Consider the following 26,756-nt stretch of genomic DNA (forward strand, 5'->3'; position numbering starts at 1 on the left):
ATATATATATATATATATATATATATACACACACACATGTATTTATAGCCAGAAGATGCCCACATCTTCACCGCTGCAGTCTTTCTGTCTGCAGACAGGGCTTTCTGCAGCTAAAAATACCGGTGGGTGCTTAAGTTATGGTAGACCATGGATGCTGTGGGCTTCGCGGCGGCAGAGCTCACCTGGTAGGAGTGAGCTGCAGGGTGTGCTCGGCCATATTTAGGTACCATCCAGGAATAATAAGAATCCAGGAATAATAAGGCCGATGTTGAGACGATTTGGGTTGTCGTGGCCCAATTGTGGAGGGGACGTGGCACGGGGCTGAGAGTCAAGAGAGCTGTTCCCGGGCCATCGGAGCTCAGCGCTGGGCAAGTTGGTTGCCCATGGACGTAGCCGAGTTGTCTGGGTGAGTGTGGAAATTTTTAGCTGGTGTTTGGAGGTTTTGAGAGCTTCTTGAGGAAGGGTTGCAGGAGGTGGCTCGAGGTGGCACAGCATGAAGAGGTAACCTGGCTATGTCTGGTTGGGTTTTGTACAACAAGGGCAATGTGCGTTTCTTTCAGGGAAAATAAATTTAGAAATGTTTCCATTCGTTTCTTCTATTGAAAATTCAAATCTTAACTACTCCAGTGGGCGTGGAGCTGCTAAAACGGCGGCATCACAAGAGCTGAGGTTGTGTCAATATATGGATTGGGACCTCTGGTTTTCAGAGGACTGATAAATTCGAGGTGTGTCTACTTGCGGGCATAATTTCTCCTTTCCTCCATGGGTGGATGTTCACGTTTCAGGTTAAGGAAGAAATTTGTGTAAAATACAACCCGTGCACCATTATTCCAGATTAACAATGTCTGTGCACCTGAGATAATTCGGTAAGAACGGAGGTACCAAAAGCTTTAGCTGAGGCACTGCAAACCGACTGTGAATACTTCATCCCCTTCCCCCCCTAGCTAATAGACAGCTGAGGTATAGTTTGATTTTTCTGAATACACTGAAATAGACCTTTTTTAAAGAAAACCTAGGTGTCCGTACTGGGGGGGGCTGCACAGCTTTCAGTGCTGCTGTTTTAAACGCTGCTGCAAGTTTGTGTATAGACAAGGCCCAAGAGAGTTATGGTGGAGCTATTAGAAGGGGAAGTGATTTTTTCTTAGACTGATTAAAATTCTTTGGGCTTTCTGTTTGTTTGTTTTTAAACACCTATTTAGCTTTTAATTAACATTTAAGAGAAAGGAAGCTGGTTAAATATTCAATACCTCCTCCCTTTCAATTAAGGTAGAACAGTACACAACGCATGATGAGGCCTCTGGGAAGTATGGAAAAACAGACAAGAGCAGGCTCCTGATTATCATTTTCAGGGGGACTGGAAAGGTGAAACCCATCTGATTATTACTCCCGTTAACAGTAATAACACTGAGGCTTTTTTTGAACATCAGAAAGCAGTTTAAAAATGCAGTTATTCTTTAAAACTGTATGTTCTATGTTATGCCTTTAAATACCTTCGCTTTTCCCATCCTGTTTACTTATTTTTGGGGTGAGGATGGGGGTGTTTTCTCATAAGCCTTTTTGGAGGCCTAGCAGGGAGGCTGCAGATACTGGAGAAGTTATTCTTCCTGCTATATGCTCTTATTTTCTTTTTGATGCCGTTTTTTCAGTCCCAGCAAGTCGTCAGCCTCGAACCGTACGGCGCCGAAAGCTCAACTGAGCAAGTGGGAAAGAGCTATGTTGCTGCCATGCTCTGTGCTAGGATCTAGTCTCTTCCCCTTTTTCTTCCTCCCCTGTGAAAAATCCAGTTATCCTTCAAAATTGCACATAAAACATTTAGAAAAGAATGCCTCCATGAAAGAAATTGATTGGGAAAATATACTTGTATTTATAATTCAATAAATACCCTTCCTAAACCTAAATTCCTTGGGTTTGATTTTATGTCCTCAAATTTGTCTAGCAAAATACTTCATTAGCAATCCTGTTTAAAAAAGAATTGTGTTAACTAAAAAAAAAAGTGGTTTACTCTTTTTGGCAGAGTGGAAACTCCGCCAACCACTGCCCAAAAGCTGATGTATTTTTAAGCTTATTATTTCTTTTAGTGTGGTGAGACAACTTACCTGTAGAAGTACTTTGTTTATAGCAAATATCATTAAAAAATGGATTATTTTTTTTTAATCATTGTGTTACATAAACAGATTTTTTAAATGGAATTGCTGGCACCAGATATGAGTTGTGTAAATGTATATGCCTGAATGAGTGCTTGCGTTTTTTTAAGGAGCAACGAGCTAGCAGATGCTAAAATGCATCTCTATTGGATAGGTTTCATATACTATGACTTCAAGGTTTACTGGATATAAGAATGCATTGATTTTTAAAAACAGAAAGAAATGTTTTGCAAAAAAGATTTCTGACTGCATATAAAACAAGACTTTCCGATTCAACTTTAAGTTATTGTGATGCTCTACTCTTAAATATGTGGTGAAAGTACGAGGTTTTTAAGTAGCTGCTGTCTTATCTGTTGTGTGGTGACCTATTCAGTGTTATGGCTTTTTATTTTCAAAAAAAATCCCGAAGTATTTCCTCTGTCACTCTTTCTTCCAAATACATAAACACATGAGTAGCTTTATATGTATGTATGCCTTGTAATTACTCATCAGTAGAATTAATGATGTGTGTTTACTGGCTGGACTAAACCAAAAATTAGTCCAGTTAGTTCAGTAATTGGTTAGTTACCAAATATTTTTTTTTAATTATTGAGAGTCCACTTCTACTTCAGCTGTAAATAATAGAAAATCTCCCATTGATTTCCACTAAAGTGGTATTTTTTCTTTTAAAGACTTCTTATTTTAATGGATTTTTGTTTCAAAACCATGTTCATAGAAATTTGAGGAAAATTTCACAGTTCCAGAGGATAATTAGAATAACACCTTCTGCCAGAAGTTTTATATTTAAGTCAAACTGTCATCCAGTTGAACTTAACACCTTGTGAAGATTCACTTTATTTTATTTGTAAAGGCAAAAGGTTGAAAGAAGTAGCACACATGTATTTGGAAATATTTAAATTCTTTAATCTCAAAAATTCTTTACTACTAAATGATTAAAAGTTCTGTGAGCAACCTAAGGCAGAAGTCTCTGAATTGGTTGACCTTAGAGCTGTATCCTTGAGATGCGAATAACAGTAATGTCAATTTTATCTCAGCTGGATATAAATTATGTCCAGTTAAGACAAGCCCATGCTGTAGAGCTCTAGAAGGTGATGAAGTTAAAGAGCTGTTGAAGGCAGAGAGGCTGGTGCAAAAAGGGTTTTGCCTGCAGATTTGGGAGCGGCGTCCTGCCCAGCTGATGGCATCGCCTTCCAGTTGAGAGATAAGACTGGAGAGGAGGCTCTGTCCCTTTCTCAGCTGGTTCATAGTTGTTCTCTGATAAGAACATCTTCAAGAGGGGGCCAGAGCAAAAGCAGGGGTCAGACACACGTAAGAGCAGCACTCCTAGGTATGGAGGAGATGTCAGGTCTCATCTGCAGGAGGACACGGTATAGGGAGATACTTAACTAGAAGCAAATAACAGTCCTGCAAACATTTGTGCTACACACGCAGAAATTTGTAGATAAACCTTAATCTTACTCTTCTGTAGTTTTTTTTTTTTTCTCCTTTTTACTCTACATTCTCTGAAGCAGTTGCATAGTAAGGACAATACTGATGAAAAGCAGTATCGGTAAATCAATAACTTCTTTCTTTCTCCTTTTTAAGGAGAACACACACAAGAAACCAATTCACCTCATTCACTGAAGAAGGATGTGGAAAACATGGGGAAAGGTAAAATAAATAAGGGCCGCTTACGTTATAAAACTGCTCTTTGTTTTAATAGAATATGAGGATAATAGGGGGCACTTTTGTTCTGCACCATATTTTAAGCTTGTCAAGTAACATATGAATAATATATGGACCTTTGGGTGGGTATAATTGAGATTAATGCATATATATCAATCAATACATGACACTGTAATATAATACTTTAAAATAATATATTACATTGATTTATATTCATGGCTTTCTGCACAAAATCTATTGTGGGTCTACGCAACACTTCTTTTTTTTTTTTTATAACTGCTAAAATATTTTGTCTTACGGTAATGAATTGCTCTGCAACTGTTCTTTCAAGAATTATTTATACAGATTAGCACAGCCACTTTTCTTTTCTCTTTGTTAGAGGAACTCCAGAAGGTTTTGTTTGAACAAATCGACTTACGGAGGAGACTAGAACAGGAGTTCCAGGTGTTGAAAGGAAATGCGTCCTTCCCAGTCTTCAGTAAGACACATATCTGTGGTTTTTGCTGTTATTTGTGGGTGGGTGGTTGTTGTCAGATTGTTGAAAGGGGAGAGGTGTGTTCTCAGTTGCGTTGCCAGGGTCTTTGACTTAGGTCTGCTGAGGTTGGTGGCACTTCTGCTGTGGCTTTTCAAGCTGCCCAGGGAAGTCATTTGTAAGGAAATGGGAAGCTGGGTGTCTGTTTTGGTGTGTATTTTACTGGTTTTGGGTTCACTTCTTGGGGTACAGCGATGGCGGTGACCTTAACCAGCTTCTTGGAGGTTTTTGAAGGCAGGCTACTTCATAGTCATCTTTAGGTGGCTCTAGAGATGTTGGAGAATTTATTTGGCCTGTGTTTAAGGAGTAGAAAGACCTGTTTTGATTTTTCCTCTTGAGATGGGCTGTTTGAGAGAGTCCTTTCACCATGGTGCTGCCCAGGGGTGATGGGATGTGCTAGGCATGTGTTAAATAAAAGAAAACAAAATGAACAATTATTAGATTTTTCGTGAAGCCGCCATAAAGTTGAACTGCACACACAGGGATGCGGAACTATCAATCTCCTATTGATGGAGGACTTTTTAATTACCCTGGCAATTAAAAAGCGAGTTTCCAGGAGAAATCTCACATAGATTGGTGCAAGGTAGAAGGCACAGTAAGAGCTCTCCAACATGCAATGAATGTTGTGTTACAGAGCAGGAGTGATCCAGGCATCTCCCTTGCTCTCTGTCTGTCTGTAACACAGCACCACACAGAGATCAGCTTCTCTGTGCCTGGCTGTCACAGCTCTGCAGGTGTCTGCCCAGATAGGACCCCCAGTTCAGTATTAAATAAAAAGGAAAAAGTGTGTTTGCACCCACCTTTTGCTTCTTTACGAAGTCTGAAGAGGTCCGACAACATCTCCATTAGTATTTTCCTAACATTGATGGTGTGAGGGCTTTTTAAACGCTAGTTTTTAAAACTCTCCACTTTTGCACTTGGTTTCCTGTGAGGCTCTATGTGGATGGAGCACTGTGGAGTTACCTGGCTCGCAGTAATCCAAGATAGACACAATAAAACCTGCCCAAACTGAATGTCAGGCTCTTCTGCCATTTGCTAACTTATCCTCCTTACTCCTGTGGGACTGAAGTGTTTGACCAGCACTAACTCAAAATGCCCTCGTGCTGGTTTATTATAGTTGCTTGAAGAGTTCAGAAACTGTTAGTCCTCCCAGTTCCTTCATTAAAAACTCCAGGGAGAAAACCCAGTACCACCAGTACCCCTGAGGTAAGTCAGTCGACCAAAACCCATTGCTGCAAGCTGACGAATGTTGCATCTCCCTGGATTGCAGGAAGAGATGGGAACACAGACAGCATTTTCCTATTATTTAAAGAAAATATGCTTTTTCCCCTTTCTGCAGCATCGTACAGGCTAAGTTCAGGGAAACCAGAAAGTGTGAGGACTCTGAGAATGACTCCCATCTTTATCTCAAATATCGAAAGATGTAGACAGCTTCATAAATAAAGGAGAAGAGCTGCCTGAGGTGATACAGATATTAATGAAAGGAGGATAACCTCATCCTTCAGTATAAATTCAGTCATTACTTGGGTTTGGGAGTGAGGTAATTTTCAAATAATTTGTGTAGATCAAAACAGTGATGTGTGGTATTGGCAAAATGGCATCTTGGAGTTTTGCCATTCAGGTCACTCATTTATCCTTTTGTTCTTCTCCAGTAAAATTAATGCTCTGTCATTGCAATGTAAATAAATACTGCAATTAAACCACATGAAATACAATTCAAATAAAAGAAAAGAACACATACGGCCGACCAAGGAAGTGGCTACTGTACATGTCGGCTTGAAAAATATGTGGTTTCAGTGTACCGCAAAGTAGTGGTCAATTTTCTTCAGGATTAAAATAGAAAACACATAATGTGCTATAAACAACATATACAAGTGACCGTAAAACCTATTTACAGATTTAGATTTACCAAAAAACCACCCCTCCTCCACAGCTAATAAAACAAAAAAAAAATTGCTTTATTTGTAAAGCAAATACGTGTAAAATCTGAGATAAGTGTGGTTTGTCCTCTAGAGCAGTTCTAGTAAAAGAGATAGGGCCTGTTTCAGTCTCTTGCTGCCGGATGGGCCTATTATTTTAGGTCAGGTATTAGAAAATACTTGGTTTTTCAGGTTTCCCAAGTTATTAACTGCTTGTGGAGATGCTGGATAGGGAGGAGCTGGGGGGAAAATCCAACTAAAGGAAGGTGGAGGAGAAGTTAAAATGGTGTTGGTGGATTTATCACAGCTTGAAGAGACCTGGGGCTGTAGGAGGGAGCAAAGAGCAGGCAGGTAACAGGTTTATATCCCAGTCTGGCCAGGCTGTGAGCGGCCATGGGGATGGTTCTCTGTCCCATCCTTAAAGCTGCCGAGGACAGGAACACGCTGCCAGGGTCATTGTCACTCCCACACGTCGAGGGGCTTCTCATTCTGCTTTGCACCATCTGTGGGTAAGTGAGGAGCCCTTGGCTTTTAAATCTTCTCAACCTTTTTTACAAAGGAGAAAATTCATCCCCATTTCAGCAGGGAGCTGACGAGTGAAATGTGGAAGGTGACGCTGTGTCTCTCTAGAAAATGCTCCTGTCACATTACCTGGAGTTAACTTGAAAGTCACCTTTTTTTGGGTCTTGCATTTGGAACTGAGCGCATTTGGGGCGTTAACACATTAATAGCATCAAACCACCACCCACAGCAGTGCTATGCAGTGGTGTGTGTAAATTGTGTTTGGTTTCCATGTTCTTCTCGTGGAAATCGCTGTTAAATGAGAGCTGGTTTTATTTGCAAGCTCGTTTAGCTTCTCTGTGGCTTCTTGTACCTGCTGGAAATGTGGCCTCTGATAATTTATAAAATTATCCTTGTCTTCTGCTGTTTGCACCTTTATTTTTAACGTTGCTATTGTACTTGAAAACTGCAGGTGAGATTTTCCTTTGCCTGTAAGATCTCTCAACGCAGAGATCACTTAAAGAACACAAAAAAAAGATGGGATCACTTGAAGAAAATCAAAGAATTTGCTGTCCTGATAGAAATATAATATATACTGGGCTTTGAGCAGCCTGGTCTGGTGGGAGGTGTCCCTGCCCATGGCAGGGGGGGTTGGAACTCAATGATCTTTAAGGTCCCTTCCAACCCAAAGCATTCTGTGATTCTGTGTGAGCACCTGGGTCTGGTGACGGTGTGTTCTCCCAGAACCCTCCGCTGGTTTCTAGCTTTGGTGTCGGCATTCTGTCCTGCTGCATTTAACAACCTGGTAATAAAATGGCAGAGACGTAGTCTGGATAGTTAAAGTATTTAATTCTGTGTTAAGAAAACTATTTAAATATTCATATCTTTCCTCTTGGGTATTGCTCAGGGCTATGTCTGTAAGCATTCGGACTCAGATAAATGCTGCCGGAAAAAAACACTGTCTTTACCATTAACACCCCATTTCCACTGGACATTTGCAGTGCAGGACCGAGCAGAATTTCTCTGCTGTTTGTTCTGGGAGGTGATGAGGCTGTGAAAGAACCAGTCGAGAGGAAAGCGTTGAGGAGAGGAGGAGAATTTCTCCATGTAGTCTACTCGGGGTGAAGCTGGAGGAACTAGCACACTTCTATCAGCCTTTAGTGACCTTTAGGACAAGGAGGTGGTCACCTTTTTACACTGCACAGCATTTTTGGGGCTAGGAAGAGAGAAATTGCAAACCTGCTTTATTTCTGTCAGCTTTTTTTTAGTGGTTGAGTTGGAGCAGAGGGAATAGGCTGGAAAATTCTGTGGGTGTTTACTTGAAATCTGAAGAGATTTATTAAGTTAATGTCATCATATCCTTTTCTATGTCTCTGTGCTGGATCCTGATGGTTTCATCCTGACAATTTTTCTTACTCTGTCTCATTGCTATTTTGTTGTTGTCCTAAAGTCCTCCTTGCCTTTTAAACAACAACTTTTGCTTGTCATCCAGGGAGGGCAAAATTCTTGTGTGAAAGAGGAGGAGAGAGCTCTGCTGCCTTGTGCTTTCTCCTAGCCCCTTCCCTGTGCCTGCATTTGATAGGGACACGTCCCCTGTCCCCACAAGTGAGGTCCTTCCTCTCCACTGTATGGTGCCACGGCTTGTCACTGCCTGCCTGCTCCTGGGGTTGAGAAGTCGTGGCAGGGCTGGTTTGGGAGTGGGTGAGCTCCTAGCACTGCAGCAGCACACGGAGTGTTAATAGGAGCTGCTCATTCTCACCCGGGCTTAGACCTTTCCGTTGCAATTTAGGCATTTCTGTGACTCCCGTTACTCTGCTGTCCAAGTATCCCACAGTCATTTAATCCATTAATCCTCCCAACAGACTTGGCAGATGAAGCAATGCAGTTTGAAGGTCAAGATGGAAAGGGGACTGCTGAAGAGGGTACAGTAAAGGGATAGGAAGACCATTAGGAGACTAGAAGATCTCTCTTACAAGGAAAGGCTGAGGGACTTGGGGCTTTTGAGTCTGGAGAAGAGAAGACTGAGGGGGGATCTGATCAAGGCCTATAAATACTTGAAGGGTGGGTGTCAGGAGGATGGGGCCAGGCTTTTTTCAGTGGTGCCCAGGGACAGGACAAGAGGGAACGGGCACAAACTTGAACTCAGGAAGTTCCATCTCAACACGAGGAGGAACTTGTTTCCTTTGAGAGCGCCGGAGCCCTGGCAGAGGCTGCCCAGAGAGGTGGTGGAGTCTCCATCTCTGGAGACATTCAAACCCCACCTGGACACATTCCTGTGCAACCTGCTCTGGGTGGACCTGCTCTGGCAGGGGATTGGACTAGGTGGTCTCCAGAGATTCCTTCCAACCCCATATCATTCTGTGATTCTGTAGTTATGTGATTATTCCCCCTTTGGTGGTGATGAAAGGAGGCATGGAGAGATACACGCATGGAGTCCAGTAGAGCGGATACTGAACCCAGACTTCCTGAGTCCTGGACTAGCATTCCAGCAAACGGCATGACTATTTAACTCTTTTAATTGGTTAGTACTAAATAAACCATTTTAGCTGCCTTGGCCTTTCAGTGCCCTTCTCCAAGCTCTGAGTTGAGGTGCTCCATGCTGTTTTCTGCTGGCATTCACGTTGCTGGTCCTGTGGTCCAGGACAGGTCTCTTGGGTCAAAATGATGTAGGCTGGAATGGGTTTTCTTTCCTCTTCCATTTAATAGGACAGGTCTCCATCATGCAACTCACCAAGTTACTAGCTTCTTTTTAATAGTTTTATTTATATTTTTCTGTCTTTTTCCCAACCTCCAACAGCTGTGTTATAGAACACAGACCAGCAGTTAATCTTTTACCAAATTAAGTTATGTCTGAAATGGTTACTGAGGAGGAAAATGAGGGAGGAGCTGCAGGAGCAGGAGGGCTGGCCTGTGCTGTTAACTTCTAGGCTTTCTAGGATCTGTCTTTCACAGATTTTTGTCCCTTCGAAATTCCGCGTTTACAGAGCTTTAGTCTGAGTTTTGCTCAAAGCCGTCAGCGCCGTGTTACAAAACTACAAATCAAACCCTGCATCCTTGAACGCTTTCTCTTCTCACATACTGGACATCCCTATTGATGTCAACAGATTTATGCCAAAGCAAAGAAGAGCAGTTTTTGCTCCTCAAATCAGCGTTGGTAGAAGTTTGACTAATGGCTGCAGTGTCGGGGCCATTGAGAAAATCCCTGTGGGATTGAACGCTAGTGACAGAAATTCAGCAGCCTCCATTTGCTAATTGGGGAAGAATCTGATTTTTCCACAGTTGTTCTTTGATCTACAGTGTCTCCTACGAGAGAAGAAGTTTTTGTTGGGTGCGTTTTAGCTGGGCAAGAAGTTTTTGTTGGGTGCGTTTTAGCTGGGCAAAGGGCTTTGTAGTGCTTCACAATTCCTCAGTAGCGATTGGGTTTGGTTTAATTTGCTTTGTATGAATTCTGCCATGTGGTCTCTGTTTTAATTACTGCACCTACCTTTTTCCCCTCCCGTTTAGATAATTTTCAAGATCAGATGAAGCGGGAACTGGCGTACAGAGAAGAAATGGTGCAGCAGCTACAAATTGTAAGTTTGTCTTCTCTGCTAAAAACATTACGAACTGTCGCTTTATGTTTTTTAAACGCATTCCTCAAAGTTTTCTGTTGTGAGCTGTGCAGATGTACTGTTACCGAGCTTGTGTTACCATATACTTTGCAAAGACGTAAGCACGCGGTTCTCGGCTGGTTTAGAGACTATAATTACCTGGAGATTTACTTTCATACAGTAACCAGATGGGTCTTCACGTTTCAACTGAACGAAACGTGGTGACTCAACACCGAGCGGTGCTTCTTCAGAGAGAAACATGAGGACTCAATCACTAAACGTTAAGCAATTACACGTTTCTGCCTTGTACGAGCTGCTGAGGGGTGCATTTCAGCCCTCAGCAGGGAATCGGTGCGAGACCAGCATCTCACTGGCACATAAACCTTAGGATGTGTCTTTTTTTCAAATTTCAGCCGCTGGAAGAAGTGCCTGACTCAGCAGTAAAGGATCGAGTTGCTGAAACACAAGTTCTGTGCAGGCACACGTTGCTGTTCGGTCTCTTGCTTGTTATTTTAAAACCAGGAGGGATTTTGCATGTGTGTGTGTGTTAGTGCAACTCTGGATCGTTGCATACCACTGTGATGTTGAAAACCTGACATAATTAATTCAGTACAAGCAAGGGATGGAGAATGTGAAGCTGTTTCTTACTCAGGTGCTGCTTAGTGTGGTTTAAAGAACAGGGCATCGTCATGAATGGGAGACTATCAGCAAATTCTTGTTTTGCTGGGGCTTGTTGTGTGATTGGCCTGATATTATTCTGTGGGTTTTTTTTGAGGTGGGCTTGCCAAATATCTCCACTTCTCTGAATCAGCCCCGTGCTCGAGCATCTAAATTTTCCTTCTGCTTGTCACAGATCCCAGTGTGGAGAAGGCATTGTCCAGCCTTCTGGTACTGTTGTTTTCTAATTGATGGGTTAGGACATAAAAATAAAGCTCAAGGCCAGGATTATCAAACTTGTACATTTATGTTTAGAGGTGTTTAGGAGTGGCCTTATTTTTAGAGCTGCAGAACGTTCCTGCTCCCTGTTCCTGCTGACTTCAGAGATTTCAATGAGAGATGGAGGGTGCTTGAAGGAGGTTGTTTATGGAGGAAATTCAAGTCCAGAACCATCTGTGGAGATTTTTTTTTGCTGCTGGTCTCCACTCTTTTCCTTTAATACGTCCAGTTTTCACTGTGTTCCCCTTTGTCTCCTGATGGCAGGCAGGGAGTTTGGCTTGATCTGTGAATTACATTGTCCCAGAAGGTGGTAATTGGGATGTCATCCTGAAAAGTACCTCCCTGGCTGCTTTGGGCTCGAGGCAGGTGACCTGTCTGATTCCTGCTCCGAAGTGCATTTAAGCTCAAAGTTTGTAGTCCTGCTTCAGCCTTTATCTCTTGTGTCAGCTGAACTGGGAGCCCACTCACCCTCCCTCCCAGGGAGAGAACAGATCATTTCTGCCCTTTGCTTTGTGGAGTTGTTTCTGAAACTGGGTGTCCCAGACCTCCAGCCAGCCAGCTGCAGTGGTTTTTCCAATTTGCAAGAAGTGGAGAAATCACAAAGTTCAGTGTAGTGCTTTTTCTCAGGCAGGAAAAGAAATACGATCGTGTAATTCACACCCTTTTCACTTACTGATGCATGCTGCAGAAAGACTAATAGTCGTCTAATCATTAAACAGAGCTGCCTGAATGTACTTACAGAGACTAGTTTCCACATCTAATGTACTGCACCGACAATTTAGGACCTCTTCACTCACTGTGGCTGCTTGAATTTAATTATTATTAATAGAAATGTTGTCAAATCATCAGTAAGTCTTTATGCTTTATCCTTCCTGGTATCAGTGAGGCAGGATGTTTGCGTATGAAGAACTGAGGCTGCTGCAAATAATGAGTGTGTTGATTGAAGCTGGGTGCAGAAATCCTCATGTTTTGGTTGATAACTGAAATGGGGTGAGCACTTTTGATGTGATCATCCCTGCAGTTACTTTAATTCATTCGTGTGAATGTATTTTATACAGTTATATCTAAAATTAAGATTAATATGCTAAGCATGCCAACGATAGAACTCCTTTGGCCTTCTTGGGTTATGGCATGGAGGAGTGAAATCTTTTGGGGGAGAATACACAAAAAGCATGGTTACTCATGATTTTTTTTTTGTTTATTTGTTTTTTGTTGTTTTATTTTTAACAGGTAGGTTATTTTGGTTTGTACATACCTGGGGCGCTGTGCAGAGCTGCCCACAGCTAATACTCTTGTTGGCATGGGAGTGCAAAGAGAAAACCAGAAGTGTTGAATACATGCTCAGATTTTAATTTTACGTGCAGCTTTGTAGGTGTATACTTTTGTAGAATTAAGCTCAAAATTCCCAGGTATAACTGGCCCTAGAATTTGGCTTAATTGCCTTTTTTTTTTTAAATTTTACAAACACTGTAGATGCGTAGAGTCAGTAGCTTGTAACTCTTCTCACCACTGAAGGAATATACAACTTAAAATTAGTCCTTCCTGAAGACCTGTGCCTGATCGTTAAGGCATCTCCTGTGACAGTGGGTACCAGGGGCAGGTTTTGCCCTAACGATGCTCTCACTCACCCTGAACTGGAATTCTTCAAGCTGCATAACTGAGTAGTCAGACTTTCAAATCAACTGCCTCGGCATGTTGGATGTACCAGAAATGTCTGGACTACACCCAGCTGAAGCTAAGCGTGAAATAATTAACCAAATATAATTATATTTGAAAACTTTGTAGTGTGACTGCCCTCCTGTTAGAAAGCACTGCTCGAAGGTAGTGTTTCGTGCCCGGCCAGTACCCGACACTGAACAAACCCCTTTTTTTTCTCCCAGTTTTTGGGTGACATTGTCACACTGCAATGCGGAGGGCGATGCTGGGCCCCCAGGCGTGGGGTGACAGCTCGGGGAGTGGGGGACAGGCTGGCGTGGGCTGCGGGTGCCCTCTGCCGCTCCCCGCCGGCACTGCACCCTCTGCGGCTGGCGGGGACGGGGCTCTAATAGTCTTTAACAGCCTCAGCTAAAGCAGTGTTTAATCAATGGGCTTTTATTTTAATGCTTTGTCCGCTCCGGACTTTAATTATTTTATGGCTTCCTGAAAGTCAGGAGAAAGGCTCAAATCATGGGGAAAATGAGGGGGTGGGTCATGTTCGGTTACATCCTCTGCCATAGATGTTGACTTCTTTGGATAAAACCTGGAGCAGTGGGACGCTGCGTGGCCGTCAGCAATTCCTGTTGAGAAAGGAATTGCTCAGAGTGTCCTGAGTGGCTGCCAGGAGGCATCACAACCTCTTTGTGCCAAGCTCTTGACCAACCTATCGTCATACTTAACAAGGAAACGGATCTTAAATCACTGAATGCTTTTTTCTCCCTCCTTTGAAGTGCTGTCTCCCAGATCGGTTAAGTACAGTGTGTGTACATGGAGATCATATGTAAAATATGGATTTTTACATATGGATTCAGGCACAGATCATCTTCTCTTACTAAGCTGTACTTAAAGGGCTGCTGAGAAGAAATCGCTGCCCAGCAGTCAGATAAATTCTAACGTGGCACATGCAGTACGGCCTCAGAAGAGCTCACCTGCCTTTAGAGTTGAGGATTTTTGTTCAGTTTGACCAGAATTCATCTGCTGCGACAGCCCAGGCAGCCTAACAAAGTACTGAGTACTGGGACTCTGTATCTGCCTGAGCCTGTCTTCTGAGCATTGGTGTTAGTGGATCAAATTTAAAAACCATGAACTTTCCCCCTAGCTGCCTGGTGGGAGAAAAAGATCAGAAGCAGCATTCCCAGCATGACAGTTTTTATCCTTTTTATGATTTTGTGAACCCCTCTAAAACATTGCCACAGAGAAGCAGAGCACTGTGCAGTAAATTTAAGTGCCTGCAGACAGGCTGGCCTTTCTTAATTTCCTTCCTTTCCTTCCTTTATTTCCCCTTAATTTTCTGCCAAACAAGTAGTTTGTAGGTTCTGGGGAAGCTCTGACCACAGTTGTAAACTCTTCATCGGGAAAAGCTAAGGTGGTGGTCGTCACCCTGCAGCTGTGGTTTAGATAACTAAGATCAGGTAGTGATCAATCCCACTAATTATACACAGGGGTAAAAGGCAGCAGGTCTCTGAGACATGTTAAAAATCTGAATTACTCAGGCAGTCCTTTGCTTTTCCAGCTGAAAGGGAGAGTGTTGGTTTGGTTTTGTTTGGGGTTTTTCAGTTTATTTACACTTCCATGAACTGACTTCCACCTAACTTTGGGCTGATAATAATATTCAGAGCTCAGAACTGGATCCAGCTGGAACTCTGTGAAGTTTGATGGCCTTCTACTCTCAGTGCTGCTTTGAATCAACCCTGTTCTTCAGAAGCAGGCAATAAAATAAATTAGGAACTATCTGCCTGCAAAACTGATTTCTGTCTCTGCATTGTCTTTCACCCTGAGCTTTAAAGATTCACAAGGAGTGTTTAAAAGAAGAAAAAAATCTACCAGGTGGTAATATTGGTAGATCTTCAGAGATATGAGATCATGTTCCTCTGGGTCCTACTGTAATTAAGAAAAGCACCAGTAGGTTTAATTCCTATTTTAGGTTGTATATGGAAAGTAGGTGCTTTGTACAACTAATGTAATCATTATGCAAACAAGGAATATCCACATTTTTGCTGCATGCCTGTCACTCCATACTTGAAAAGTGGAAATAGGAAATAGCAGTGCTTTACTGGGATTTCTGGTTTGGTCCTCTGCTCGAAGCGGTCCAGCTGGATTGATTGACCTCAACAAGAAGGTTAGAGGCAAACATCAGGTCAGCAGCATGGCTCTTGGATATCTTGAGCTGCATCTCATGCCAAAGTGCCTGTCCACCAACACCTGGATAATAACACAAACAATCAGGTCGGCAGCATGGCTCTTGGATTTCTTGAGCTGCATCTCATGCCACAGTGCCTGTCCACCAACACCTGGATAATAACAGATAAAAGAGCATTTCTGGAACTCTGTGTTTTGCAGACTCCAAGGCAAATGTCATAACCTTGCCCACCTCTAAACCAGAGATATGTTTATATTTTTTCTCATTAATTTCTTCTTCTGTGCTTTAGCAGTTGGGATGATACTACATGTCCTATTATCTTCATTTGGGTTTTGGTGGAGTTCCTCTCCAGATTTAGTGATACAGATTGGGAATATGTCTTTTTGAGGCTGAAGGCATCAATGCCTAACTGTATACAGAAAAGTGAGCTAACGAGTACTGTTTTCAGCAGAATTTTGTCTGCTTTTTTAAGACAGGTGAGTGAAACTTTGTGTCTTGGCAATGCACCTGGGTATGCCTTGGGTGACTAGGATGGAGCTGTGCCTCTTCCTCCAGTAAATTCAAATGTTAAAGAAAAGAATGCCCTGTAGAATTAATGGTTATTAAAAACAGAAGTAAAAGCTTCCTTTCCTTTAGAATCTGCAGAAATGCTGATCAAAAGTGGATGGGTGTGTACAAGGGACCTGCAAGCCAGCACCTGCTATTGCCTGTGTGCGGATATCTTGAGCTGCATCTCATGCCAAAGTGCCTGTCCACCAACACCTGGATAATAACAGATAAAAGAGCATTTCTGGAACTCTGTGTCTTGCAGACTCCAAGGCAAATGTCATAACCTTGCCCACCTCTAAACCGAGACATGTTTATATTTTTTCTCATTAATTTCTTCTTCTGTGCTTTAGCAGTTGGGATGATACTACATGTCCTGTTATCTTCATTTGGGTTTTGGTGGAGTTCCTCTCCAGATTTAGTGGTACAAATTGGGACTATGTCCTTTTGAGGCTGAAGGTATCAATGCCTAACTATATACAGAAAAGTGAGTTAACGAGTACTGTTTTCAGCAGAATTTTGTCTGCTTTTTTAAGACAGGTGAGTGAAACTTTGTGTCTTGGCAATGCACCTGGGTATGCCTTGGGTGACTAGGATGGAGCTGTGCCTCTTCCTCCAGTAAATTCAAATGTTAAAGAAAAGAATGCCCTGTAGAATTAATGGTTATTAAAAACAGAAGTAAAAGCTTCCTTTCCTTTAGAATCTGCAGAAATGCTGATCAAAAGTGGATGGCTGTGTACAAGGGACCTGCAAGCCAGCACCTGCTATTGCCTGTGTGTGCAGAATCCTTTTTCTGTGGATGTGTTTTTATAGACCTTTCTATGGAAGATCTTAGCTATAAATACTTTCACAGGGCAAAATAGTGGAGACTCACACTCTAGGGCAAGCCATTGCCCTTCTATTCCTGCTCTCCAGGCTCAGTGCATCTTTTTCTTCTCCTTAATCCCACCTATAGCTCTATCCAGAAGCACCATATATGCAGAGACTGTAGTTTTCCAGCTGCACATCTTCCCTGCATAAATATTCTTTGCATTTGGAAGGGTTGTCTCAACTGGACAGTGTTCTGACCGAGGTCTCAAGTGCACTCTCCAGAAATGAGAGTTGTCTAACTAAATACCCGTAGATACATATCAGATAATAGTGCTTTGGGGTACTGAAAATGCCTTCTTCAAGCAACAGAAGTCAGGGTGGTGTATCATTGTGTATCCCACCTAGAGATGGGATGCAAGGGTGTAGTCTCCAGAAGAGGATGGTGTACGGAAGCTTCTTAGATGTCCAAGTGCAGCAGGGATCAGACACACACTTTAGAAATGAATCCCCAATCCTGTTTGCTTATCTGTGCTTTGGTTCGTGTTGTGGAGCAGACTTGGAGCTTGCAAACTGGATTCCTTCTGGATGTGTTCCAGGAATGCCCTAGCTCTGAATGAGTGATCAGTTCCCAGGACCAGAGTAGAGATGGCCTGAAGGAAGGAAAAAACCAAACAGAAATGCAGTATGGACACTTGAGTCTTTCTCCTGCACCCCACGGATCTGCTCCCATTGTGATGTATTTCCTATTACTGTGGACTTAGTCATGAGAAACAGATTTTTTGCTATTTCAAACCCATCCATTCACGTTTTTGTTATTACTGGCAGGGATGTAGGCACTTTGATAAGGGCTGTGTGTTGCATCTGCATGCCCATTTGAGTGCTGGATCCTGTTTCCATCGCAACAGTCATCATGGATGCACAAAAGGGGACTGTATTGTCATGAAGAGCCCTAAGTGCTATTCCAGCACAACACTGGAGTTACTGAATGCTTTTCCGATGACAAAAGTAGAAGATGGCATTTAACTCATGAAGAAAGTAGTCATTTCCCCATTGAACACCCACCTCTCCCACTTTCATTTGTTACCGGGAGAACGGACCAACCAACACGCATCGAAAAAACGCTGATGTGCCAAATATAGCTGTAGAGAAGTGGATTAAGAACAGTTAATTTCTGACAGAATGTACCCCACTGTATTATCTAGGTCAGCTCGGTTTGGGAGATGTCCTATATACCTGGCGGCCATGCAAACCGGTGTTGCCCGTTGGCCGCTCTGAGTGGGAGAGAGGAAGAAAGCAGTTGGCAAAGCATCACGGTTCTCAGCTGAAATGTGTTTATTCAGGCAGTTTGTTTGAATTTTTTGAATCTAAACTGTGCAAAGAGGTGATCAGGTAAAGGGTTTCTTTGCGTGCTCCTCTCCACTGCAATTTGGAGAGGAGTTTTCCAGCCTTTTCCAGCCCTGGAAAGCAGTTCAAGGCCTTTGCTGTGAGGACAGGCTGAGAGAGTTGGGGGTGTTCAGCCTGGAGAAGAGAAGCCGCCGGGGAGACCTTAGAGCCCCTTCCAGTCCCTCAAGGGGCTCCAGGAAAGCTGGGGAGGGACTCTGGATCAGGGAGGGGAGCCATAGGATGAGGGGGAAGGGTTTGACACTGAAAGAGGGGAGATGGAGATGAGATGTGGGGAAGAAGTTCTTTGGTGTGAGGGGGGTGAGAGCCTGGCCCAGGTTGCCCAGAGAAGCTGTGGCTGCCCCATCCCTGGAGGGGTTCAAGGCCAGGTTGGAGGGGGCTTGGAGCAACCTGGTGTGGTGGGAGGTGTCCCTGCCCAGGGCAGGGGGTTGGAACTGGATGGTCTTTAAGGTCCCTTCCAACCCAAACCATTCCATGATTCTATAAGAATGCATATTAGGTATGTGATCAGTGGACATGGATGGAAATTCACATGCTTGTAGTATGTTGTTATATGCATGGGGCAGGACACTTGAACTCTCTGCATTTCCCTGTCTGTTCTACGAAGATGATGAAGGGACTAGAACATCTCTCTGATGAGGACAGGGTGAGGAACTTGGGTCTTTTTAGTCTGGAGAAGAGAAAACTGAGATGGGACCTCATCAGTGGTTATAAACATTTAAAGGGTGGGTGTCAGGAGGATGGGCCAGGCTTTTGTCAGTGGTGCCCAGGGACAGGACAAGAGGGAATGGGCACAAACTTGACCATAGGCAGTTCCATCTCAACATGAGGAGGAACTTCTTTCCTGTGAGGGTGGCAGAGCCCTGGCAGAGGCTGCCCAGGGAGGTGGTGGAGTCTCCTTCTCTGGAGACATTCCAACCCCACCTGGACACATTCCTGTGGGACCTGCTCTGGGTGGCCCTGCTCTGGCAGAGGTTGGACTAGATGATCTCCAGAGGTCCCTTCCAACCCTTGCCAGTCTGTGATTCCTTTTGCTGTTCATGCTTGCTCCTGCCTTCAGCCCAGCCTATTAGTCAGCTTGCAGTAACACATTTGACATTATTTGTGACTATATTCTGGAGCACCTGACAGCAGAAACAGGTCACCTCAGTGTGCAGCAGCACCTGGGAGCGTAGGGACGTATATTTTCTGATCGCAACCTGAATTCCTCCAACAGTCCTTGCAAAAGGCAGAAAAATAGTGAATTTGTAGTCACTTGGATTCCCAGCTATGGAGAAATCTCAGAGCAATTTAGTTTTGTTGCATTCTGCAGGCCCAGCATTGAAGAAGAGCGGCCCTGCACTGTATTCCCAGTAGCCAGTGAGCACATCATCCCACTTTGTTTCTAAATATAACACTGTTCCCTAATATGCCTATGTTCTCTGTTTTTCTTTAATTATTTGTTCCACTTCATTGGCTTCCCTTGGATTGGTGCAAGTCAGAAATAACTATTATGAACTTTCCTAATTATGGTGATAGAAATGCAAGAAGTCTCGTACTCCCAACCTATATTTCAGCTGCGCAGAGATGAGTATGTGTTGCTTGCTCTGTTACAGACACCTGATTTTTGTCTTCTCACAGGTAGCAGAAGGGGTGGTGGCTTTATTTTTGATACAAATAAAACCTCAGAAGACGCTGGATTTTAAGATCTATCTGTTGTTTTAATTTGGGCTGGTTTTATTTTATTTCTGCTTCAACATTCCTGCGGTTTTGTAAGGAGTTCCATCCTTTTAATTCAAGGCTCTGTGTCCTAAAATGATATAAGGAGGCAAAAAAAAAAATCCCCTTTAATTCTGAGGGATCCCAGCTGGGATATTTCGTTAGCCAAACCTTGGTTTAAAGCAGGGGCTTTGTTTCTGTGTCGTTGCAGATTCCCTATGCAGCAAGCTTGATCAGGAAAGAGAAGCTCGGTGCGCACCTCAGCAAAAGCTAAAGGTGAGCTTGGGAAAGGAAAGACTTCATTTCTTTACAGCCATTGCAAGAATTAAGAGAATTATTCTCTGTTGTGTGATTTCTTCTGGTTCTGGTTGGAAATCTCTGCCTGTGGAGGTGTCGTGCTGTGGTCTAAAGCTGGTGACTGATATGTCACATGAATTATGAGGCTTTGCTGGGGTAGGGCGTAGCGTTGAGGGTTGACCGTTGGGTGAATCCAGGCCTGAGTGTGTGCTTCTACTCTCTGGCACTGGAAAGTGGCATCAAGGACACTTACCTTCAGCAGAAGGAGGGAAAAGTCACAGTGCAGTGAAAAGTCCACGCACGGGCTGGAAAGGGGTGGGTTTTTCTGCCCTTGATGGAGCTTCTGCAGCTTCAGAAAAGAGTAGTGTGTTTTGGGAGCTTTCCAGAATTTCACCAGTCCTGTCTTGTGCGGTTCAGTCTCCTGTTGCCCACGTGCAGCATCCTCCTAAACCCAACACTGCATTTTTCAGGAGTGTTTTTCAGAAGCATTCAATTGGAAGAAGCACTGTGTCCATCATCAGTGGCCTGAGAGGTTGCAGTTTTGGGTGCTAAAGCCTTAATACTTAAATGACATTCCCTTTTTTTCTGGTAAAACAAGAAGACTAGGGCTTGGAGACAGAGAGGCAAAAAGCTGGTAGCCCTGCTGCTGTGTTGTGCCACAAAATCTGGCTTGTGGATTCGCTGGAAAAATCCATGGAGTAGGTGGACTTGAAAAAAAAGAGCTATTCATACGTAGGGACCTCAGTAGTGCATAAAGTGTGCAAAGGAAGGTCTGGGGCATCTCAGAAGGGTTTGGTAGGATCAGTGATGGAGGTTTGCCTGAGCTGTGGAAGGAGGAGATACTTAAAAACATGAGGAGTAAGCATAGAGTGACCAGATAACCCGTGTCTGTGGCCTGGAGCTCTGGAGATAAGGAGATTAATCTAAGCATCATGTTGGTCTCTTTTGCCTTCCTGTGCGGACTTTCTTACTGACTGCCAGCGTTTTCCAGTCGAGTCCGCATTAATCTGAGCACTGATTTAAAAGAAACCCAGGGATGCTAATACCCTGAATAAATCAGTGTGCCTCCCCGGGTGAGAAGCAGCGGGTCCTGCCCCGAGCTCCGTGTGGGAAAAGCACTGATTTCCCATAAAAGCCTGCCAGAGGATGGTGCCGGAAAAGCCCTGCGAGGAAGGTGCTGGCATCACAGCGACCAGCGTTGCCCGCTGATTTGCTGGGAGAGTGAAGGATGGATGCGTTCCTCACACTGGTTTTTGTTTCCAGTGGCACGCCATCCCTGCAGACAAGGGGGATTTCTCTAAGTAGGCCCTAGCGCTTTTGAAAGATTAGTTGTTACTTAACTGCTCAGCTAAATCAGTCAAGCAGAGAACAGCGACTGTGTTGTTCAGAAGCAATTTCAGATTCTCAGTGTGGCAAGCAGGGAAGAGTTGCCTCGAGAAATGTGCGTGCACATACATCCCAGTTCCAGAAGGACAGGGAACTGCTGGAGAGAGTCCAGAGGAGGCTACAAAGATGATGAAGGGACTGGAGCATCTCTCTGCTGAGGAAAGGCTGAGAGACCTGGGGCTGTTCAGCCTGGAGAAGAGAAGGCTGAGAGGGGACCTCATCAATGCTGAGCAATATCTAAAGGGTGGGTGGCAAGAGGATGGGGCCACACTCTTCTCAGTGGTGCCCAGTGACAGGACAAGGGGCAATGGGCACAAACTGGAACATGGGAAATTCCAACTCAACATGAGGAAAAACTTCATTCCTTTGAGGGTGGCAGAGCCCTGGCAGAGGCTGCCCAGAGAGGGTGTGGAATCTCCTTCTCTGGAGACATTCCAACCCCTCCTGGACACGTTCCTGTGGGACCTGCTCTGGGTGACCCTTCTCTGGCAGGGGGTTGGACTAGATGATCTCCAGAGGTCCCTTCCAACCCCTGCCAGTCTGTGACTCTGTGATGTGTCACCCACACAATACACCCAGGGGGTCAAGACCCAGTGCATCGCAGAGTGACCCCTCAATTAATGCTCTGCATTTCTCTCCAGCCCTTTGCTACCCTCCTTGGGCTTTGTGTTCCTTTCTGCAGCAGCTCGTGTTGTGTTCAGTTATATATTTCAGTCAGCTACAGTTTGCTCTTCTCTTAAATGTGAACATTTCCACGTGACTCTGCAGGCAGTAATTAGCAAAGTTTCAGAGGATGCTTCTGCAGCAGGTGACTCGTGCAGGTATCAAAGTGTAGATTTTCCAAGGATTTCAAAAGGTAGATTTCACGAATTTTCCAAGATGGGATTTCAAAGATTAGATTTTACAAGGATTTGGAAGAGTAGATTTCCCAAGGATTTGCTGACAAACGTTGACAGTGGGAAAGAGTGAGTCTTTCTCAACGATTGGATTTCTCAGTCTTTCAGAAATCATTTGGTACCAATGATTCACGGCTTTTTGCAAAAAGAGAAACATCTTAATTATATACGCTAATCTTTTTATCTGTTTGTGTGGGCACAATCTGATTTAGGAAACTCTGTCCTAAGTACTGCGTGAAACTTGCCATTTTTGAATCTTTAAAGTAGTCTCTGTGTTGATTATAGAAAATTTTGTCAAATCCTTTTGATAATAGGCAGATGATTAATATTGTTAAAAACATACAACTTAATCCTGTGTTACTGTATCTTACATTGCTGCCACCTCACAGTTGTACAGGATCCTAAATGCACATTAGCAACAATCCTTTTTCAAGGATTATTAATAAATGTTGTAATTCTGTGCATAAAGAAATCTCAAACTTTGTGTTGGTAACACTTTCTCTCTCTCTTTTTTTTTTTTTTTAATTCCTAGAAGCTTGGGAACTTCTGCAGCTGTTAACTTGTAAGTTATAACTCACCGTATGAATTAAGATTGTACTCCTCTGGAAATATTTTACAATTTAATATTGAGTGTAATTAAGAATATAATCACTGTTATCAAAAAAGGTATTTAACTCTGTTGTAGTTTCTTTATCATTCATGTGGATCAAAAGTCTATAATAAAAAAAAAAGAAAACTATGAGATAATAGTTGTGCTTTCCTGTAATTTAATGCTATGCTTATTCCACTAAAGAAAAGAACCAAGAGATTTATACCAAATAATATATTTTTAGAAGTATTTTAATTCACAAATAAGGTGTTGGAGTATTTCGCGGCAGAAGGTCTCTGCCTGTGGTTACTCAGAAGATGTTTGGAAGTAGATTTGGTGGAATTCTCTATGGTCCCTTCCAACTCTAAAAATTCAGTGAAATTCAGTGAAATTTCAGGAAGTGCCATGTGGATCCACAAAAATAAAGGGAGGCTTATTCCTTTTGAAGACCACAGCCCTAGTTTTCCAGGTCTTTTCCTGATGAAGCACAGTGATTGTGAGGGATTTCCTGAGTGGAAGTCACCTTCATGCCAACGGTCTCTTGGTCCCAAGCACAGCACCATCCCTGAGCTCACCACGGTGTAGAAGAATAGTCCACGCCGAGGTGGCACCACCAGAAAGTGGTTTCATTTGGATGCATCATGGGGTTCCTCTCTCCATGTCCTAGAAGCTTGGGAACTTCTGCAGCTGTTAACTTGTAAGTTATAACTCACCAGTCAGAACCCTGACTTGTACAAAAGACTTTAAAAGGAGGGCTTGGGGATTTAAAGAACAAACAGAACAAATCAGGTTCCTTGAATCCAAGGACAAGTGACCTCAGTGCATCATGGACAACCATGTAAAGTAGAATGTAGCAGCCATTTATTAGTAAAAACAAGACAACAGAAAAAAAAAAAAACAAAAAAATAATAAAAAAATGCCTGTCTGGATCTTTTTTTTTTTTTTTTGGTGGTACCAAAGTTTAAGTCTTTGTGTTTTTAGAAGGAAATACTGAACTTGATAGAGAAAATGCTTTTGATGAATTGTCCAGACCAGCTGGGAAAGGAACTGCCGAGCGACGCCAGGAGCACTGGTGACACCCACAGGGGTCACCTTTTGCTTTTGAATAGCGGTTGTTTTACGGCAAAAAAAAAATGGGCGTCTCGCCAGATGGGCCAGAACCACGTTTGGATGGGTGGATGGATGGGATGGGTGGATGGATGGACGGATGGACGGATGGACAGATGGATGGATGGATGGATGGACGGATGGATGGATGGACAGACGGATGGATGGATGGACAGACGGATGGATGGATGGATGGATGGATGGATGGATGGAGCAGCGTTAGCCATACACAAGTGCTTTTTAAAAGCAGGCTGGAAATTCTCACCCCCCCCCACTCCCCCCCCCCAACCTTGTCCCTTTCCCTCCCTCCCCCTCTGGTATTTTGCCTGCTGTATGAATTAAGATTGTACTCCTCTGGAAATATTTTACAATTTAATATTGAGTGTAATTAAGAATATAATCACTGTTATCAAAAAAGGTATTTAACTCTGTTGTAGTTTCTTTATCATTCATGTGGATCAAAAGTCTATAATAAAAAAAAAAGAAAACTATGAGATAATAGTTGTGCTTTCCTGTAATTTAATGCTATGCTTATTCCACTAAAGAAAAGAACCAAGAGATTTATACCAAATAATATATTTTTAGAAGTATTTTAATTCACAAATAAGGTGTTGGAGTATTTCGCGGCAGAAGGTCTCTGCCTGTGGTTACTCAGAAGATGTTTGGAAGTAGATTTGGTGGAATTCTCTATGGTCCCTTCCAACTCTAAAAATTCAGTGAAATTCAGTGAAATTTCAGGAAGTGCCATGTGGATCCACAAAAATAAAGGGAGGCTTATTCCTTTTGAAGACCACAGCCCTAGTTTTCCAGGTCTTTTCCTGATGAAGCACAGTGATTGTGAGGGATTTCCTGAGTGGAAGTCACCTTCATGCCAACGGTCTCTTGGTCCCAAGCACAGCACCATCCCTGAGCTCACCACGGTGTAGAAGAATAGTCCACGCCGAGGTGGCACCACCAGAAAGTGGTTTCATTTGGATGCATCATGGGGTTCCTCTCTCCATGTTCCCAGCAAGGCCCTGGGAGAGTAAATCGTCTGGTCGGGCAGTTCCTTGGTGGGGCCCTCCATTGTTTGCTCCTGCAGGAGGTCAGCTGGCCAGATCCAAACCCAGGACTCGCTCACCTGGCAGCGCTAGGGCTTGGGTAGTGTGGAAAAAAACCACAGGAACCGCCAGAAAATCCAGTCCAGGTCAGACCAGAAGTTAATCCATGACAGTTCCCAACAGCAGCTGGAGCCAGATGCTTTCTGCAAGCGCCCAGGCAGTTAAGAGTGACCTCCCCAGAACATTGTTTTAGCATCTAATGATTTTCAGCTCATGGCTTTACTGATCCAGACACCGTGTCTTGTTTTTAATAACCCTCGATGGATTTTATTTTTTTTTTCCTTCCATGAGCTCGTCTGGTGACTTTTTAAAACCCAGGCCCACTTTTAGCAGCTCACGGCATCCTGTGGCGATGAGCTCCACAGCTTAAATACAGCTTAAATACAGCTTCTCAGGGATAAAAACCCAACCAGCCCCAGCTTCTGGTGTTTGGAGCTGCCACCTACAAGGTGGCCTCATGTTATGCCCTGGGCTTCTTGCACTGGCCGAGACCAGTTGCCAACTGGCTACTGGCAATCCCTGTCCAGTATCTCCGTGCCAGTTGTCATTTCCTGGGCATCTATCAAGCTTTTAGGGTTGTCTTTCTTCTCAGGTTGAAGGGTCATAGTCGTCTCTCCACCAGAAGTGGTGCCATAGCTTCGTAGCCTTGACATACCTTGTCCTGATCAGCTGTGTCCTGGCTGAGGGGGAGAATGAGCTGCCCAGAGTTACTCAGGAGACCATATAGATTATAGTATAGAGTGACATCAAGATTATAGTATAGAGTGACATCATACCTTCTGTGATGAATGAACTTGGCTTGAGGATGGTGGGAAAAGCGTCTCACCACTCTAAGATCAAAAACTCTGCCCAGACATAAAGCAGTCCCGCTGCTTGAGAAGGAATTACTGCTCTGATGGCTTCTGAGTGCTGGAGCTCCTGGATGTGGTCAGCCCTGCAGAGGAACCTGCTCTCCCTCACCCCTTGGAGAGCCAGGCCCAGGAGAAGACGTGAAGGATCACAGAATCACAGAATCACAGAATCTTAGTGGTTGGAAGGGACCTCTGAGACCATCGAGTCCAACCACAAAAAAAAAAAAAACAAAACCAAAAAAACCACCAAAAACAAACAAACAAAAAAAGCCCCCCACAAACAGACACAACTCAACAATCCCGGGCACTAGAGCATGCCTACAGCAGGTTCATTTGTTTTCTACTCCCAGCTCAGCAGCGCTGGGACCGTCGTGTCCCCCAGTAAGGGAGTACGTTGTTGAAGCTCTCAAAGCCTGTATTCAATGTGTAGCTCACACTAATGAATAGGAATGCGAGTAAAGTCTTTCAGGTTGAACACTCAAACTTGGAATGTTGGATTGGTCTTTGGTGATGCTAAAATTGGTGATGCTCAAACTTGGAATGTTGGATTGGTCTTCGGTGATGCTAAAATTACGGCCTCAAGTTACACCAGGGGAGGTTCAGGCTGGATATTAGGAAAAGTTTTTTCACTGAAAGGGTTCTCAGCCATTGGAATGGGCTGCCCAGGGAGGTGGTTGAGGCCCCATCCCTGGAGGTGTTCAAAAGACAGGTTGATGTAGTGCTGGGAGGTATGGTTTAGTGATGGTGATGCTCCTTGTTTGTTGTGTGGGTGTCTATTTTTGTCAGTTAGGTTGACGGTTGGACAAGATGATCTTTAAGGTCCCTTCCAACCTAGAAGATTCTGTGAAAATTCCCAGTCATGGAAACACCACCAGGAACTGGTGGTATCTGCTCCGCAGGGACTGGTTTGTAACTGGTCCGCAGACCGCGACCGCAAACGTTAAAAGCTGGAG

At 43.6% G+C, this 26,756-nt stretch overlaps 1 protein-coding gene across 1 annotated transcript in view; it reads left to right on the forward strand.

Annotated features, from left to right (window-relative positions):
* SKOR2 (SKI family transcriptional corepressor 2) overlaps nt 1-23,528 on the forward strand; it is a 42,119-nt gene extending 18,591 nt beyond the window's left edge. Inside the window, exons 8-10 of the mRNA XM_014960790.1 lie at nt 10,266-10,333; nt 19,789-19,853; nt 23,413-23,528. Of these exons, the coding sequence (XP_014816276.1) occupies nt 10,266-10,333; nt 19,789-19,851 (131 nt within the window). The 3' untranslated portion in view covers nt 19,852-19,853; nt 23,413-23,528. The remainder of the gene's footprint in view (nt 1-10,265; nt 10,334-19,788; nt 19,854-23,412) is intronic.
* Nucleotides 23,529-26,756: the final 3,228 nt, after the last annotated feature.

The sequence above is a fragment of the Calidris pugnax genome, unplaced genomic scaffold, assembly GCF_001431845.1.
Source record: "Calidris pugnax isolate Ruff unplaced genomic scaffold, ASM143184v1 scaffold150, whole genome shotgun sequence".
In the NCBI taxonomy this organism is placed as follows: Eukaryota; Metazoa; Chordata; class Aves; order Charadriiformes; family Scolopacidae; genus Calidris; species Calidris pugnax.